At 38.7% G+C, this 17,745-nt stretch overlaps 1 protein-coding gene and 1 long non-coding RNA gene across 4 annotated transcripts in view; one reads left to right on the top strand and one right to left on the bottom strand.

The window, feature by feature from the left end:
* HMMR (hyaluronan mediated motility receptor) overlaps window positions 1-5,233 on the top strand; it is a 46,021-nt gene extending 40,788 nt beyond the window's left edge. For all 3 annotated transcript variants that reach the window (XM_072824240.1, XM_072824241.1, XM_072824238.1), the window contains 2 exons: window positions 1,093-1,255; window positions 1,939-5,233. In XM_072824240.1, the coding sequence (XP_072680341.1) occupies window positions 1,093-1,255; window positions 1,939-1,958 (183 nt within the window). In that variant the 3' untranslated portion in view covers window positions 1,959-5,233. The remainder of the gene's footprint in view (window positions 1-1,092; window positions 1,256-1,938) is intronic.
* Window positions 887-17,745, bottom strand: part of LOC140632344 (uncharacterized) — a 21,165-nt gene continuing 4,306 nt past the window's right edge. The window contains exons 4-5 of the long non-coding RNA XR_012029872.1: window positions 3,878-3,912; window positions 887-1,120 (exon numbers count right to left, since the gene is read on the bottom strand). This is a non-coding gene — a long non-coding RNA (uncharacterized lncRNA). The remainder of the gene's footprint in view (window positions 1,121-3,877; window positions 3,913-17,745) is intronic.

Here is a 17,745-nt window from a genome sequence, read left to right as displayed (position 1 = left end):
TTTCAGCACACAGCATTTAAGGTAGAGCCTTTGTTCTACAGAAGAAAGGTTTCTACACCTCTCAGCCACATGTACTTGGGACATGGCCTCAGCAGCAGGTAGCTGGGGGTTGCTGGGTGGGGAGAGGGCCCTGTATTCCCAACTACACCTGTCCGGTATAGGGTGTTCACCTTGCTAAACTAGGAGTAGGGAAAAAGGAGCAGGATTGGTTCAGATACCACAAACCCTTGCCTTTCTGTACCATATTTTTCTAGATATCCTTGAAAAGATGTTTCTTCATTAGCTATTTTGCTTTGGGACTATTTTGACATGCTTTAAATGGTTACCTTTTTTATGATTTTTAGTTTCACTAGGAAGCATGTTAGTGGAGCTTCTCATGCTGTCATTCCAGAGATTGATCTCTGCACTTAATTTAGAGATGAACTTTCATCAGAAACATAGTTTTGGGGGCACCTGGGTGGCTCAGTCAGTTAAGTGTCTGCCTTCAAGAGTCTGCCTTCAGGGGATCCCTGGGTGGCGCAGCGGTTTGGCGCCTGCCTTTGGCCCAGGGCGCGATCCTGGAGACCCGGGATCGAATCCCACGTCGGGCTCCCAGTGCATGGAGCCTGCTTCTCCCTCTGCCTGTGTCTCTGCCTCTCTCTCTCTGTGTGACTATCATAAAAAAATAAAAAATTAAAAAAAAAAAAAAAAAAGAGTCTGCCTTCAGCTCAGGTCATGATCCCAGGGTTCTAGAATCAAGTCCCATGATCAAGTTCCCTGCTCAGCAGGGAAGTCGGCTTCTCCCTCTCCTTCTGCCCCTCCCCCTGCTTGTGCTCCCTTGCTCTCTCTGTCAGATAAATAAGTAAAATCTTAAAAAAAAAAAAAAAAAAAACTGTAACTGTAGAGTGGCAAGAGGATTTAAATGTCCCATTATCTCCTTTGTCATAGCCCTTCAGAGTCATTTTGTAATTTTTAGTCTTAAAGCCCGTATCTAGTAACGATTTTTGCCTTTTGGTTTGGTAGATGAGCAACTTTGGAACTTGTCAATAACATCGATAACATGTTTCACGCACATGAACTTTAATAATTGTTGTCTATATTTTTCTTTCATAGGAGGTGTCAAAACTCCGCTCTCAGCTCGCTAAAAGAAAACAAAGTGAGACAAAACTTCAGGAGGAATTAAATAAAGTTCTTGGTATCAAACACTTTGATCCTTCAAAGGCTTTTCTTCACGAAAGCAAAGAAAATTTTGGTCTCAAAACACCATTGAAAGAAGGTAAGAAATGAATAAATGTGTGTCATCTTTCTTTGGATTTGCTTTCACAGCATTTCTCAAGTTACCCATTTTTATGAACTGTGAAAATTTGTTTGACAATTTCTGATATAGAAAATCCATACTAAGATTTTTATGTAAAATGCCTTTCTTTCCTCTTCCATATTCCCTATTTTCCACATATCTAGATCCCACCTTCAAGCTCAGTTCACGTCCCATCTTCCTTGAAACCTTGTCTGGCTTTTTTTGCTCCTACCTACCCATCCACCCCCAGAAATGCTCCCTCTATCATACCCTTAAAATTTTAACCTATGTGTCAAATTTGTAGATGTGGAAAAGTAAAGTTTTCTTTTTTGGCTATGAATCTTTTTATCTTTGACAATAAATCAATATTGGTTGAAATAGTGAATGAAGAAATAGAATTATGTGGGGTACCTGGCTGGTTTAGTTGGAGGAACATGCAACTCTTGATCTCAAGGTCATAAGTTCAAGCCCCACATTGTGTATAGAGATTATTTAAATAAAAAAACTTTAGAAAAAACTTTTTTAATATAATTATACTACAGAATGTAAACATTGCTCACCTGCCTTATAGAAGATAGGAAATGCCTGTTTTTAGTTTATAATGACTGATGGATTCAATTTAACCTAAAATACTAATACCTCCTTTTTAATAATTCTTCTAGGCAATACAAACTGCTATTGAGCTCCTGTGGAGTTTCAAGAATACTGCACGTGAATATCGGGAAGACCTGTTAAAAATTATTTCATTCTTTTTATTATTGTTTTTGCTATTGTTACTGTTATTATTATGTTTCTAATGAATATTTTTAATGTATTTAATATTAACTTCCTGTTCTTAAGTATGTGAAGGGAAGTTCACATACATACATACCAGTATGACTTCTGACATTTTATTTTCTGTTGTCTGTACCTCCTCCTTGATGCTTACCTTTATCACCTCATTCTAAACTTTCTCTCTGGCTTTCCAACTTTACAGCTCATCCCATCAAATCAACATTCCTTTAAAAATTGCTGATTATTATTCTCCTACTCTGAAACCTCAGATGGTTTCAAGATTCTAATCCAGAGTTTTTTTAATTCAATACTGGAAGCCTTTTCTAATCTGAACATCTTAAACTGGGCAAAAACACCTCGGTCTGTTCTTGACTCTACTTTGTCTAATAATGTTCATTCTGTTATATCCATCATCCATTTGTCCAGTGCAAATAAGAAATAAGGGTATGTCTAACTCCACAAGAATCTTTTTGTCTCTTATCAGGGTCACTGAGTTGGTCAAGAATTTGCAGATTCCTAGACTCCATCTCAGTCCTACTAAATTAAAATCTGGAGTTTAGCCTGAACATCTGCATTTTTTTTAACATCTGCATTTTTAACCAACTGCAGTCAATTCTTAGATACACTAAAAATCTGAGAAACTGTCCTCAAGAGAATTTGTCTTAGAGTGCTTGGCATCTGATTATTAACTGCTTAGTTAATAAGTGTGTAATATGAAATAAAACCACACATTAAGTCATTTACCCAGTTATTCAACTTGTATTATATGAAGTTACATAAATGGTTCTATTTAAGGTGTATTTCTTGTCTTTGCTCTCCCCTCCCTACCTTGCCTCGAGAATCACACATAGTGGTATATTATTTAGAAACTGGTGATTCTTAATTTAAAATAACTGATTTGGGCAGCCCCCGTGGCTCAGCAGTTTAGTGCCTCCTTCAGTCCGGGGCCTGATCCTGGAGACCCAGGATCGAGTCCCACATCGGGCTCCCTGCATGGAGCCTGCTTCTTTGTCTGCCTGTGTCTCTGCTTCTCTCTCTCTCTCTCTCTCTGTGTGTCTCTCATGAATAAATAAATAAAATCTTTTTAAAAATTAAATAAAATAACTGATTTATGGGACGCCTGGGTGGCTCGCCGGTTTAGCACCTGCCTTCACCCAGGGCATGATCCTGGAGTCTTAGGATCAAGTCCCACATTGGGCTCCCTGCATGGAGCCTGCTTCTCTCTCTGCCTGTGTCTCTGCCTCTCTCTCTCTCTGTGTCTGTCGTGAATAAATAAATAAAATCTTAAAAAAAAATAAAATAACGATTTACAAAGTTGGTATGATATTGTAAGCCACAAGTTCAGAAGAATTGTAGAAATTAGAAAAAAAAAAAAAACACTTCAAATATAAAGACAAAAATAGGTGAAAAGTGAAACAGTGTTAAAAGATATACCATGCTGAGACATAACATCAGCAAGGTGACAGAAGAGAATCCTTGGACCCTCCTCTCCCCAAAAAACATACCAAGTCATTGGTAAAACAGAGACAAATTCACTTTGTGAGCAATCCAGAAACTAGTTGAGAGTGCCAAAAATATAAGTAGGGAAAGCATAGTGCCTTCAATAAATAGTGTTGGCAAAACTGGATATCTAAATGCAAAACAGTGAACCATACATAAAAATCATCTCCAAGATCTTAAACCATTAAACAACTAGAAGAAAATATAATAGGAAAGCTTTATGACATCAGTCTTGGCAACGATTTCTTGATCATGAGAGATATCAATAGCCTCCCTCAGGGGCACCTGGATGGCTCAGTTGGTTAAGCATCTGACTCTTGATCTCACCTCAGGTCTTAATCGTAAGATTCTGAATTCAAGCTCTGTGTTGAAAAAAATCAGAAAGGATATTGAAGATTTAGACAATACTCTGAACCAAGTTGATTAGATTGACATTTATGGAAAAACTACCCAACAACAATAATATATACATTCTTTTTATGTGAACATACAAAATTTACCAATATCGACTATATCCTGGGCCACAAAACCAGTTCACAATATTAATGGATTCCAATCATATCTGGTATGTTCTCTGTCCACAATAGATTTAATTTAAAAATCAATAACAGATCTCTGGAAAACCCATAGATAGTTGGGAGATTAAGTAATACATTTTTTTTAAGATTTTTATCTATGGGATCCCTGGGTGGCGCAGTGGTTTGGCGCCTGCCTTTGGCCCAGGGCGTGATCCTGGAGACCCAGGATCGAATCCCACGTCGGGCTGCCGGTGCATGGAGCCTGCTTCTCCCTCTGCCTGTGTCTCTGCCCCTCTCTCTCTCTCTCTCTCTCTCTCTCTCTCTCTCTCTGTGACTATCATAAATAAAAATTTTAAAAAAACAAAAGATTTTTATCTATTCATTATAGAGAGCACAAGCAGGGGGAGTGGTAGGCAGAGTGAAAGGGAGAAGCAGGCTCCCCGCTAAGCATGGAGCCCAGTTGAGGGCTTGATCCCAGGACCCTGGGATCCTGACCTGAGCCGAAGGCAGATACTTTACCAACAGAGTCACCCAGGTACCTCTAAATAATACATTTCTAAATAAGCCATGGGTCAGTGAGAAAAATCAAAGGGAAAATTAGGAACTTTTTCAAACAGAATCAAAATGAAGATACAACATATCAAAATGCTATGGACTGCTGCTAAAGCAGATTTCGAGCAGTTATCTCACTGAATGCCTATATTTCAAAAGAAGAAAGCTCTTAAATCAATAACTTTAGCTTTTAACTTAGGAATGAGAAATAGAAGAGCAACTTAAACCCAAACTAAGTAAAGGAAAAGGAAAACTAAAGGTCAGAGTAGAACTCAATAAACTAGAAAACAAAAATCATAAAGTCAATGCAAGATTTTATTTACTGAGATCAATAAAATTGCTAAACCTCTAGCTAGACTGATTAGGAAAAAAAATAATAAACTACCAATATTAGGAATAAGAAAAGTATTTTTGTGAAGAACATATTTACTGCCTTAATTATAGTGATGGTTTTTTGGGTTGTGTATATCTATCTATATATGTATATATGTCAAAACATCAAATTATATATCTTTAATATATACAGTTTATTGTATGTCATACCTCAATAAAGGTTTTAAAACAAATGGTTCATTCCCAAATTAAAGTCTTAATGTTGAGATTATTCTTTGGACTACTGGTTTAAAATGGGTTTATTTATGAAGACTAGTTTATGTCTGTGTGTATTATTTTTTGTTAATATTTGTTTTAAATGAAATTAGGTTTCATTCTTGTACTTTTTTTAAAAAATTGAGTTTTGTAAGGAGGGTTTCAGAATTTTTTAATCATTAATGGAAGAAAATCCTTTAAGAGAAGAAAATATGCCCTTGTTAAAAGTACATTTTCGAAAAAGAATATAAACAATGTGAAGCTAATGATTTCTCCCCTTTTAAGATTATGAAGAAAATGAAACAATCTTCTAAGGAAGAATCTTTGGTACCACGTGTGTGATGGCTTCAGACTGAGAAGACTGAGTCCCAAGCTTTATTTTGTGTCCTCTCCTAACCCCAAACATCCCCAGCATTGTAATCCTTCAAGTATGACATAAATATCTTTATCTCAATAAATAAAATACCACATTCCATTTATTAGTTTGTTTATTAGGTATTTGGAATGTAAAATATATTCTCAGAGTTTTACTAACACTCAGCAGCTTCTGAGAAGCTTCTAGTCTTGAAAGGCCACATACTGGAAAGTGTGGTTAAGGCCTAATGAAGATTTACAGGTACTCCTAAAGATTAGACTTCTGACCTAGGCCTTAAGTAATCGAGTTGATCTCAATTTTCCTCCTATTGCAGGTAATATATATATATATATATATATATATATATATATATATATATATATATATGTTTTGTTTTGTTTTTTTTTTTAAGATTTTATAGCATGAGCAGAGGGAGAAGGAGAAGCAGACTCCCTACTGAGTGTGGAGCGACACACAGGGCTGGATTCCAGAACCCCGAGATCATGACCTGAACCAAGGTCAGATGCTTAACTAACTGAACCACCCAGGCATTCCACAGATAATATTTTCTAAAGGTGGTCACACTAACATCTCCCACCCAACATTTCCTGTTAAAATTCAACTGTCTGCATCTTATACTTTTGTACCAAGGCTATTGAACATACCAAATAATATCCTCTGATATCAAAGTTGGTGGCCATGTCAAGGTCCTTCTTTCTAACCTTAACTAGGCTCCTGAGGTCACCTAACAATTCTGTGTTTCTTTTTCTTCCCCAACCCCCCCACCTTTTTTTTTTTTTTTTTTTTTTTAGTAGGTGCCACACCAAACATGGGGCTTAAACTCACAACCCTGAGATTAAGAGTTGCATGCTTAGGGGCACCTGGGTGGCTCAGTTGGTTAAGTGTCTCCTTTCAGCGTAGGTCATGATCCTAGCCTGATTGAGCCTTCATTAGGCCCCCTGCTCCATAGGGAGTCTGCTTCTCCCTCTGCCCCTCACTTCACTTGTGCTTTCTCTCTCTACCTCTCAAATAAATAAAATCTTAAAATTATATATTAAGAGTCACATGCTCTACTGAGTTGGCCAGCTAGGCACCCCTCTTTCCCATTTTTAATTTTTCTCAAACTTCTGATTTCAGCACCACCTTCTTAAGCCAATGATAGATACTTCTACTTCACAAAGAAAATAGAAATAATTAATGGTGGAATGTCTTAAAAATATGTTGCTCAATAGTTGGGAGATAACTGGCTTTCCATCTAGTGAGAAGTTGTATCTTTCACCTCACTTTCAAACCAAAAAATAAATTTCAGATTTAAATTTTAAAAATAATGGGGGTGCCTGGCTGGCTCAGTCAGTTAAGCATCTGCCTTTAGCTCAGGTCATAATCCCAACGTCCTGGGATGGAGCACCAAGTTGGGCTCCCCACTGAGCAGAGAGTCTGCTTCCCCCTTTCCATCTGCCCTTCCCACCCACTTGTACGCTCTCTCTCTCTCAAATAAATAAAATATTTTTAAAAACCCCAATATCATAGTCCACAATGATGTCTGAATAATTTCAAAATGGAGATTTTCTATAGAAGACTGAAGCTACAAAATATAGCCACTTTTTTATTTCATAAAAAGTAAAAAAATCCAGATGGAGAAAGACTCCACAGTCACTTGATAAGCACATATGACAGGCAAAGCAAATTTCTTCTTAAAAAAAAAAAAGATTTTATTTATTTTTTCATGATAGAGAAAGACAGAGACAGAGGCAGAGAGAAGCAGGCTCCATGCAGGCAGCCCGATGTGGGACTCAATCCTAGGACTCCAGGATCATGCCCTGGGCCAAAGGCAGATACTCAACTGCTGAGCCACCCAGGCATCCCCAAATTTCTTCTGATTAGACAGTTTTATAAATTAAGGATAATACCAAAAGTCCAAAAGTAGTCAAGATCTATGCAGACCGAACCTAGAAGAAATGCAAGTGTTCTTTACTTTGGAAAAGATAATCCATCATCATCTAAGAAATGCAAAGTAAAATGAAACACCAATATTTCTGTATCAGATTAACAATGATCAAAAACTATGATGAGGGGATCCCTGGGTGGCTCAGCCGTTTAGCACCTGCCTTTGGCCCAGGGCATGATCCTGGGGTCCCCGGATAGAGTCCCAAGTCGGGCTCCCTGCATGGAGCCTGCTTTTCCCTCTGCCTGTGTCTCTGCCTCTATGTGTGTGTGTGTCTCTCATGAATAAATAAATCTTTTTTTTAAAAAAAAATCGACTGGACAGTATCTGTTAAAGTAAAAAATATATATATATACGTGCCCTTTGGCCAGAAATTTCTCTCCCAAGATTTTGGTTTGTTTGTTTGTTTGTTTCTGCCAGGACTTCATCTTTCAGACTGGTATCTATACAAAGACTTTAGCCTAAGAATGTTCCCTACAAAATTGTCTGAAAGCAAAAGGTGATAGAGGTCTTTGACTAGCTAAGTGGTTAACTAAGGTCTTGGTTTGCAAAGTACTTAGTGATCTAGCAGGAATTTCCAACCCCTTCTAGGTCAGGTCAGGTGGTGAGTACTAAGCTAGGACCTGAACAAATGCATAGGAGTGAGTCAGATAAGGGAAGGATTCAGTGGAAATGTATTATCCAATGGAAAGTTAAGAGAGTTTGCTCCATTTGAGAAACAACATTCAGTATCACCAGAGAAAAGTTGAACTGCAAGAATAAATAGATCTGACCGTGAATGGTAAAAAGGAAAACGTATACTATGAAATTTGATCTTTAACCCGTGGACAATGGGGAGCCCTTAAAGGGCAATGGATCAGCATCAGATGTTTCTGAATGTCACATTGCTGAGTGGAAAATTAGTTCTATGGGAATAAATCAGAAGTTAGATCATTTATCCAATGATATTTACTAGTACCTATTGTGTGTTAGACACTGTCTAGTTGCTGTAGAAGAAGAAAAAGATAATTATCCAGGTAAAAGCAGATGGCCCATAGCCTAAGGAATAGTTGAGACTCTCCGGTTTGTACAATTGATGAGTGACCTTGCTATCACCTGAAATAAAGAACTTAGATGAAAGAGCTCATTTGCCAAGTGAAGTGGACACAGTCAGTTTGGGACATACTGAGTTTGAGGTGGAGTGGAGATGTCAGATAGAATCTTGCATGTGTAGGTCCTCAGGAGAAGGCTCTGAACAACATACACATCTGGGAACAGTAAGAGTGTGGACAGTAACTGATTCTTAGGGATTGGTGAGATCTGCCAGTGAGAGTCATTTAACAACTATCAAAAAATTTTTAAATAACTACTATGCTAGAGGCCAAAGAATTGTATAAAGACGGTTCCTATCTCCACAGAGCTTTCAATCTAGCAAGAAAGACAGGCTCATGCATACATAAAGTTACAAACTGATTTAATGATGCTGAAGAAAAAGCACAACTTTAATAATATGATGGAGATACAGAGCATAATAAATGACAGCAATGGATTACACCAAATGCTGCCAAAAATCATCATCATCATCACAGTCCCAGTTCTCCCCAAGGGAGGAGGATATCTACAGGAGAAAGTTCAGGCCTTTCAGAAAGCTGTGAAATGGATGGACTATATTTCTGAGGGAGTGACAGGCTGGTGTGTACTGAAGGTGTGGATGAGGTCTCTTTAGAAAGAAAGAGCTAAACTTTGGACTTTTTATTAACACTTCAAGCTTTTGCTTCAAGGTTTTTGGCATGCTGCCTCCCAACATGCAGGACCTGGCCTATGTGTGCTGAGGCTCACAGGTAAAAGTCTAAGTTATAGGAGGCCAGGGCTTGGGAACTGAGGGTCATGTCTAGTTTAACTTAGTCCCAGTATAGCCATGTTAGCCTTTAACTTTAACTCCCTGTCCACGTTCACACTGACAAGAGAGCATCGTCCACAATTTGGGATACCCTGCCTCCTTTCTCATCATCCCTGGAAACCCTTCCTCCAGATCCTCTCTTCTTGCTGCTATTCATGACTACTATAGGAACATCTCCTGAAACAGGGTGGGGGGCCCAAAAGTAGTGGCAAAGTTTTGTTTGTTTGTTTGTTTTAATATTTATTTATTCATGAGAGACACAGAGAGAGTGGGAGAGATACAGGCAGAGAAAGAAGCAGGCTCCATGCAGGGAGCCCGACGTGGGACCCGATCCTGGGACTTCAGGATCACATCCTGAACCCAGGGCAGATGCTAAACCACTAAGCCACCCAGGGATCCCAGTAGTGGCAAAGTTAGAGAGAAGGCCCCAGGACCTAAAGACATGGAGTCATTCACTCTCCTTAGAAAAGTTTTTGTTGAGACCCCAACTCTAACATTCCTTCAAATTAAGAGTCATCAGCGCCTTAATCACAAGTCAAATTTTGTTTACTGATTTTCTGAAGACTATCACAACAGAGAGGGCGACTCCAATGCCTTCTTCCCATCTTAGTCACAATAATATTTATCTCTTCTGCCTGAATCAGGAAGAAAGGACTCATCCTCTGTCACCCACAGCCACTTCATAATCCTCATTAGCTGTAGATTCAAGAGAAAAACAATAGCAGGACAAACATTTGCTGTTTTTCTGTATTTTCACTTGAACCATCCTAATTCTCCTCCTGGCTCTATGGATGCTGCAAAGTGGGTAGGAGAAAACTAAGAGAGTGCCGTAGGAAATTAAAAAGTACAAAGATTAATCGTTCAAAATCTTATCTCACTACACTGTATTTTAAAACTCATGTTGAGAGAAATGACCAAAGGAGGGGAAATAAGTGTAAAATTTGTGAAAAACAATAAATATTTATTGAGAAGCCCAAATTAGAGACATTTAATGTCTTAATTAGAGCCAGGAGGATGCCTGGCTCAGTGAGTTAAGTGTCTGACTTTGGCTCAAGTCAGGATCTCAGGACCCTGAGATCAAGCCCCAAATGGGGCATCCCGCTCAGCGGAGAGTCTTGTCCTTCTGCCCCTCCCCCCACTTGGGTGCATGCTCTCTCTTTCTCAAATAAATAAATAAAATCTTAAAAAAAAATAAAGCCATCTCTGAAAAAGATACATTGTATAGGTCTGTTTCCCTTGTCTTTCTCATTCTAAGCCACCATAGTCTGATTTCTGTTCCCAATCCTCTGCAAAACTCCTGCCAATTTCTGCAGTGAACTCTACCTTACCAAATCCAATGGGCACCTCCCTAGCTTCATCCTCCACTAACAGAACTTCCTTTCTTTTTTTTTTTTTAATTTTTTTTTAATTTATTTATTTATGATAGTCACAGAGAGAGAGAGAGGCAGAGACACAGGCAGAGGGAGAAGCAGGCTCCTTGCACCGGGAGCCCGATGTGGGATTCGATCCCAGGTCTCCAGGATCGTGCCCTGGGCCAAAGGCAGGCGCCAAACCGCTGCGCCACCCAGGGATCCCCAAAACTTCCTTTCTTGAAATGCTCTCTTTTCCAGAGAGCTGGTGCCACATCCTTGGTTTTCTCTCAACCTAACTGCTGCTTTTCTCACTCCTTTGTTGCACCATCCTGTACCTGGCTTGTCGTTATTGCAGTAAGGAGTTGAACCTGCACTCTCTTTTCTTTTACTACACTCTCCCCCTAGATGACCTCATTAAGTGTTCTGGACTTTGCCACCTCCAACAGAATCACTGATTTAGATGAGGAACATCAGTGCTATCAAGTGAAAGTTGTTAGGTTACAAGATATTCACAGGTCCCAAAGTAGGATCCCGAAGATTACTTATTAATTGCAAAGGGTAAAAGAATGTGCCACCAGGGGCACCTGGCCAGCTCAGTTGGTGGAGTGTGAGACTCTTGATCTTGGTGAGTTCAAGCCCCACCTTTGGTGTAGGGATTACTAAAAAGGAAGGAAGGAGGGGGAGGAAAGATGGAAGGAAGAAAGGAAGGGAGGGAGGGAGAGAGGGAAGGAGAAGGGAGGAAGGGAGGAAGGAAGGAACCATCATAGCAAATGGTAAAACACCACTAATATTAGGATGTCCTTTTGTCAGGTGCCTTCTAATATGATACAATATGCATACACAGCACTATCAGTCTAATCAAGTCTCAAAAATAACACTTTACAGAAAATACAAGACTTAGTCCCTGAAGAAAATCATCAGGTAATTGATAATGTCTCGGCAAAAAGCCAATGTGATGAGACAAAAAAAGTATGCATGTTCACATAAAAACTTGCACACAAATGTTTATAGCAGCTTTATTCATAATTGCCAAAACTTGGAAACAGCCAAAATGTCTTTCAGTAGGTGAATGTATAAATAAATTGTGATACACCCAGACAATGGAATATTAACCAATGTTAAAAAGAATGAGCTATCAAGCCATGAAAATGCACAGAGGAAACAAATGCATATTATGAAGTGAAAAGAGTCATTCTGAAAGAGTCATTCTGTATACCGTGTGATTCTAACTATATGACGTTCCAGAACAGGCAAAATTGTGGAGACAAAAAGATCAATGGTTGCCAGGAGCTGGCAGAGGAAGGAGAGGGATGAATAGGTGGAACACGGAGGATTTCTAGGGCGGTGAAAATGCTCTGTATGACACCACAAAGATATGCCATTGTATATACATTTGCCCAAACCCATAGATACAATACCAAGAGTTTACTAATGTAAAGTGTGGACTTCTGGTGATTACAGTGTGTCAGTGTAGGTTCATCAATTGTAACAAATGTACCACTCTTGCGGGTTTGTTGCTAAGGAGGGAGGCTGTGCAAGTGTGAGGGGCCGGGATGAAGTGTGGTAGGGAGGGATATGGAGAATCTCTTTACCTTCCACTCACTTTTCCTGTGAATTTAAAACCACTCTTTAAAAAAGGAGATTAAAAGAGTAAACAAAATGTGGGAACCTTCATGACATACTGATTTTTTAAAAAAGTTATAAAATAAATTTTTGGAACAATTAGAGAAATTTAAATGTAGCTGATATGGAATTGTGAATCTTCTTAAGTGTGACAATGGTCTTGCAGTCATATGAGAGAATGACCTTATTCTTAGAAAATGGATACTGATGTTTTTAAAAATAAAATGTCATGACATTTAAAAAAAAGTCTTTTTGAAACGTTTCAGAAAAAGCATGTTTTTTATTTAAGATTTTATTTATTTATTCATGAGACACACAGGGAAACAGGCAGAGACACAGAGGGAGAAGCAGGCTCCCCACAGGGATCCTGATGCAGGACCAGATCCCAGAACTCCAGGATCACAACTTGAGCCAAAGGCAAATGCTCAACCACTGAGCCACCCAGGTGTCCCACAAAAACCAATTTAATTTAAGAAATATATAGAGGGGAATCTGAGTGGCTCAGTCAGTTAAGCCATCAACTCTTGATTTTGGCTTAGGTCATGGTCTTGGGGTAGTGAGATTGCACCCTCAGCAGGCTCTATGTGCTCAGCGGGGAGTCAGCTTGAGATGCTCTCTCTGCCCTTCCTCCTGCTTGTGTGTTCTCTTTCTAAAAAATACATCTTTTTTTTTTTTTTTAAGATTTTATCCATTTATTTATGAGAGACAGAGGGAGTGAGGCAGAGATGGAGGCAGAGATGGAGGCAGAGGGAGAAGCGGGCTCTCTGTGGGGACCCCAATGTAGAACTCGATCCCAGGACCCTGGAATCATGACCTGAGTGAAAGGCAGACACTCAACCACTGAGCCATCTAGATGCCCAATAAATAAATCTTTAAAATAATAAAATATATATAGAGAAAGCAATTATAGTAGAATAGTAACAATTGTTGAATTTGGGTAGAAATGGGGTAAGAATGTTCATTAAGCTCTTCTTTTAATTTTTTTGTAAGTTTGAAAATTTTTATAATAAAAAGTCTAAAAAATTCTACATTAGCTAAAAAGTTGCATATGTACAATTTTAGTTCAGTCCTCTCGAGGTTCTGACTCATGTATCCCTCCTTCCTCACACCCTCAGCTGATGGCATTACCACATACTTAGCTGAGAACTGAAGCAGTCAGGCAGGACTTCCACATCTTTCCTTTGTTAAATTTGCCAACCCGAATACATGTGTCCTCATGTTCTCTTGCCTCTACTCCTTGTAGGACATTGTATTATTCTTCGAAATATAGTAATTCCAGGGGGAGGGTTATCCTTCTCCTCTCCATTGAAGTCAGGCTGGGCCATGAGACTTGCAGTGTCCCTCCCTTCAGAAGAATTCGACATTCTTGTCTCTGCAAATGTGAATTGGAATACAGCCCTATTTCTAAACAAGGTCACATTCTGAGGTGCTGGGGATTAGGATTTCAACATGTCACTTTGGGGGGCAAAATTCAACCTGTAACACATCCTATTAGTTTAGTGGATCCTCCCTACTTCATACAAATGTGCTCTAGTAATAGACCTTTCAAAACCAAACAAAAAAAAGAGGCAAAACAAAACTCATAATCCTCCTTGGATCTTATATCACCCTCCACCCTTCCACACATTCACCTCTTTATAGAAACAGTGTTTGGAAGAGTTTTCTACAATACCTAGTTCCCCTCCTTATTTTCCAGTCCTTTCTCTCACCCTTCAGTTGAACTTCTGTACCCTTCCTCCACTAACCTACCAATTCCAGTGGCCAAATCAAAGAATTTGGCAGTGTCCCTGGGATAGTGGTGATGGTTGAACAACTCTAAAGATATCATCGAAAACCACTGAATTTAACACTTTAAAAGGCTGACTTTTAAGGTGTTTTTTTCTGTATTGATTTCTAAATTTCCTTATATAGCATGACAATTAGCTCTCGGATTTCTCATGCATCATATATATTTTCTCCCAGCTTGTCTTTTTTTTTTTTTTTTAAGATTTTATTTATTTATTCATGAGAGACACACACAGAGAGAAGCAGAAACACAGGCAGAGGGAGAGGGAGAAGCAGGCTCCCTGCAAGGAGCCAGATGCCGGACTTGATCCCTGGACTCCCATCACACCCCGAGCTGAAGGCAGACACTCAATCACTGAGCCACCCTGGTGTCCCTCCCAGTTTGTCTTTTGACTTGGTTAATTATCACTATTATTGTTGCTGTTATTACACAGATATTCACAAAAATGTACCTGGTTTATATTGTCGGTATTTTCACTTTCGGTTTCTGAATTTCATGATATGCTCATAAAAGGATACCTCACTCCAAGATTATTGTACGCATTTTCCCCACATCTTAAACCTTTCAAACCTGTTAAGAACTTATTTTAGTATAAGTAAAGTAGGAATTTATTATTTTTAATTATTAATTTTTATTTATTTATTTATTTATGATAGTCACACAGAGAGAGAGAGAGAGAGAGAGGCAGAGACACAGGCAGAGGGAGAAGCAGGCTCCCTGCAACGGGAGCCTGATGTGGGATTCGATCCTGGGTCTCCAGGATCACGCCCTAGGCCAAAGGCAGGCGCCAAACCGCTGTGCCACCCAGGGATCCCTTAATGATTAATTTTTAATTCATTTTTATTCCCTAATAAATTCCTACATGTATATTTGAGTCTATGAGTTAATTAGCATAAAAGTATCTTTCTTACAAACCTGGGGGGTTAGGAGAAAGATCAGGTTTGGAGGGACAAGATGATGAATTAATATTAAATTTACTTTAAAAACCTTTCTTGGGCCTGTGAGTTTGATATACCAGTGGAACATACTGGTAAAGATGCCTTTTAGGCATGTGGAAATGGGAAGCCATAGATTGAGAGAGAGTTTGGGACAGAGCCATTCATGTGGGAATAGGAATCACAGAGATAGGAAAAACCTTGGATGTTGGAATACAAGGTAATTTTTAAAAGAGTGTTACAAGCGAGAGGAGGTTGTAAAAAAGAAGAAATAAAAACCTTTGTTCTTGCCCTTGGGGTATCATTATAACTAAGAGATATATCTCTTAAACTTGAAAAAATGTGTGCATATCCCATCAAGGAAAACGCTTTTGATTTCTTAGGTCCTAATGAATTTAAAAATGTAAATACTGTCCAAGTAGTTCATCATTTGTATTGTAACTGAACTTGGGGGGTTCACCTCTTGGGGTGTATTAAATTGAATACAACCCAAAGAAGTGTTGAAAGCAAATAACTTTTTATTACTTCTTACAAGTTAAGAGACAAGGATAGCTTTCAAAGCACTATCTCCCCATGGGGTTAGTAAATGAAGCTTTTATTCGGTGTATTAGGGGGCAGGGAGCTTCCATGTACATTAAAGAATGTACACATATTCTATTACTTAGGCACTTTAGTTTACGCATGCCTAGCTCATCAACATGCTAGAGCATACATGTTGAATGTTCAAAAAAATGGCAGAAAACCTCACCCACTGAAGGAGATCTTAGTATTGTAATGAGCTAAGGGTAACTTCAGGACAGCAGAGGTAAGTTCTGTGCAAGTCCTCAGCTCCAAATTAGTTCAGAATGGCTCATTCACATGGCTATCAGGAAAATACCTAGCCAGGTGTCTCCTTGGCAGGAAATACTGGTCTGGCAAAACAAAACATTCATACCCTGTTTTTGTCCCTATTCCCCCTCCTCCCTTCTGCTAATAACTTTCAGCCCTCTGATCTGAGTAACTTCCAAATGCAGCCTAGGTAACAGTACCAATGCAATGGCTAACACTACTTCAAACTTATATCCTGGAAATTGCTGACTGAATCTAAGCTTGACTTACCCAAATGATCCAAAACAAAATATGACTGTTACTATTTTAAAATTGAGGCATAAATTACATATAGTAATACAGATAGTGAAATGAACAGATCTAAAAATCTTTTTTTAAAAAAATTCAATTACTGGACTCATGGGTGGGTGGCTCAGCAGTTGAGCGTCTGCCTTCAGCTCATGGGATCCAGGATAGAGCCCTGGATGAGGCTCCCTGCGGAAAGCCTGCTTCTCCCTCAGCCTATGTCTCTGCCTCTCTGTCTCTCATGAATAAATAAATCTTTAAAAAATAATAAAAATTCAACTGCAACTTATTTTTTTAAACTTAAAATTTTTTTTAAAGTAACCTATACACCCAGTGAGCTTGAACTCATGACCCGGAGATCAAGAGTCACATACTATACTGCCTGCCAGCCAGCCACCTCCAGATAACTTATAGTTTGATAAGCATATGTATCCTTGTTACCTATCAAGATATAAAACTAAAAAAAAAAAAGATATAAAATATTCTCATTACCTCAGAAAGTTCATTTACGGCCCTCACAATCAACCCCTCCTTCTCCCCCAAGCTAGTTTTTTCACCATAGATTAGTTTCAACTGTTTCAGAATTTCACATAAGTGGAATCATACTCTTTTGTGTCTAGTTTCCTTAACTCAGCATAATGATTTTGCGTTGCATTCATATAGTTCATTTCTTTGTATAGCTAAGCAATATCCCAATAGTTTGCATATACCACAATCTATCCATTCATCTATTAATGGATATTTAGGTTATTTCCAGTTTTAGGTTATTTTGAATTAATCTGCCATATTCTTGGACAAGTCTTTATGTATATACACTTGCATTTCTCCTTGGTAGTCATCCAGAAATGGAATTGCTGAGTTAGGAGTTCAACTTTATAATAAATTGCCCAACAGTTTTCTAAAGTGGTTGTGTCATTTTATACTCCCACTGGCAATGAATGAGCAATCTAGTTGCCAAAAATGCTTGTTAGCATATGATGTTATCTTTTTAATTTTAACCATTGTTAAGTATGTAATGGTATTGTAACTGAACTAATATAGTGAGTTCCCTCTTTGCTAAGTTACAGATAGGATCTATGCCAAGTGGAGTTGTCGCACAAAGCAAAATTTTATTTGCAACATATAAGGAAATCACAGGGAATAACTTTCAAAGCGGTGAGTCCCCAAGCAAGGATGAATGGCTTCCTTTTATTTAGGGTTAGGATGAATATTTAGAAGGGAGCCTGGTCATTGAATGTAGAGGCAGGTATAAAGTCACACATGTACCTTAAGGAAACATGCCTGTATGTACATGATATAGTGAGTGAATGAGGCTTGTCTTCCCCCCTTCTTGGGTGGAGATTTTATGCTGTTATATTATATAATAATAAAGTATTATAATGAGGGAAAGGTAACTGTTGGTGACTTCACAGGCCATTACATTGTCCATCTGTGCAGGTGTGAGCCAGAGTTTGAGTTCAAATTGCTCATGTGATACTCAGGAGAACCCTGTCGAGTCAGACATTATTGCTTGAGTTTAAGTTTCCATCACAGGGTGGATGTTTCGCTC

Source organism: Canis lupus, chromosome 4 (genome assembly GCF_048164855.1).
Source record: "Canis lupus baileyi chromosome 4, mCanLup2.hap1, whole genome shotgun sequence".
Taxonomy (NCBI): domain Eukaryota; kingdom Metazoa; phylum Chordata; class Mammalia; order Carnivora; family Canidae; genus Canis; species Canis lupus.
Note: the sequence above shows the minus strand (reverse complement) of the source record. Positions and strands in the feature narration are given on the sequence as shown.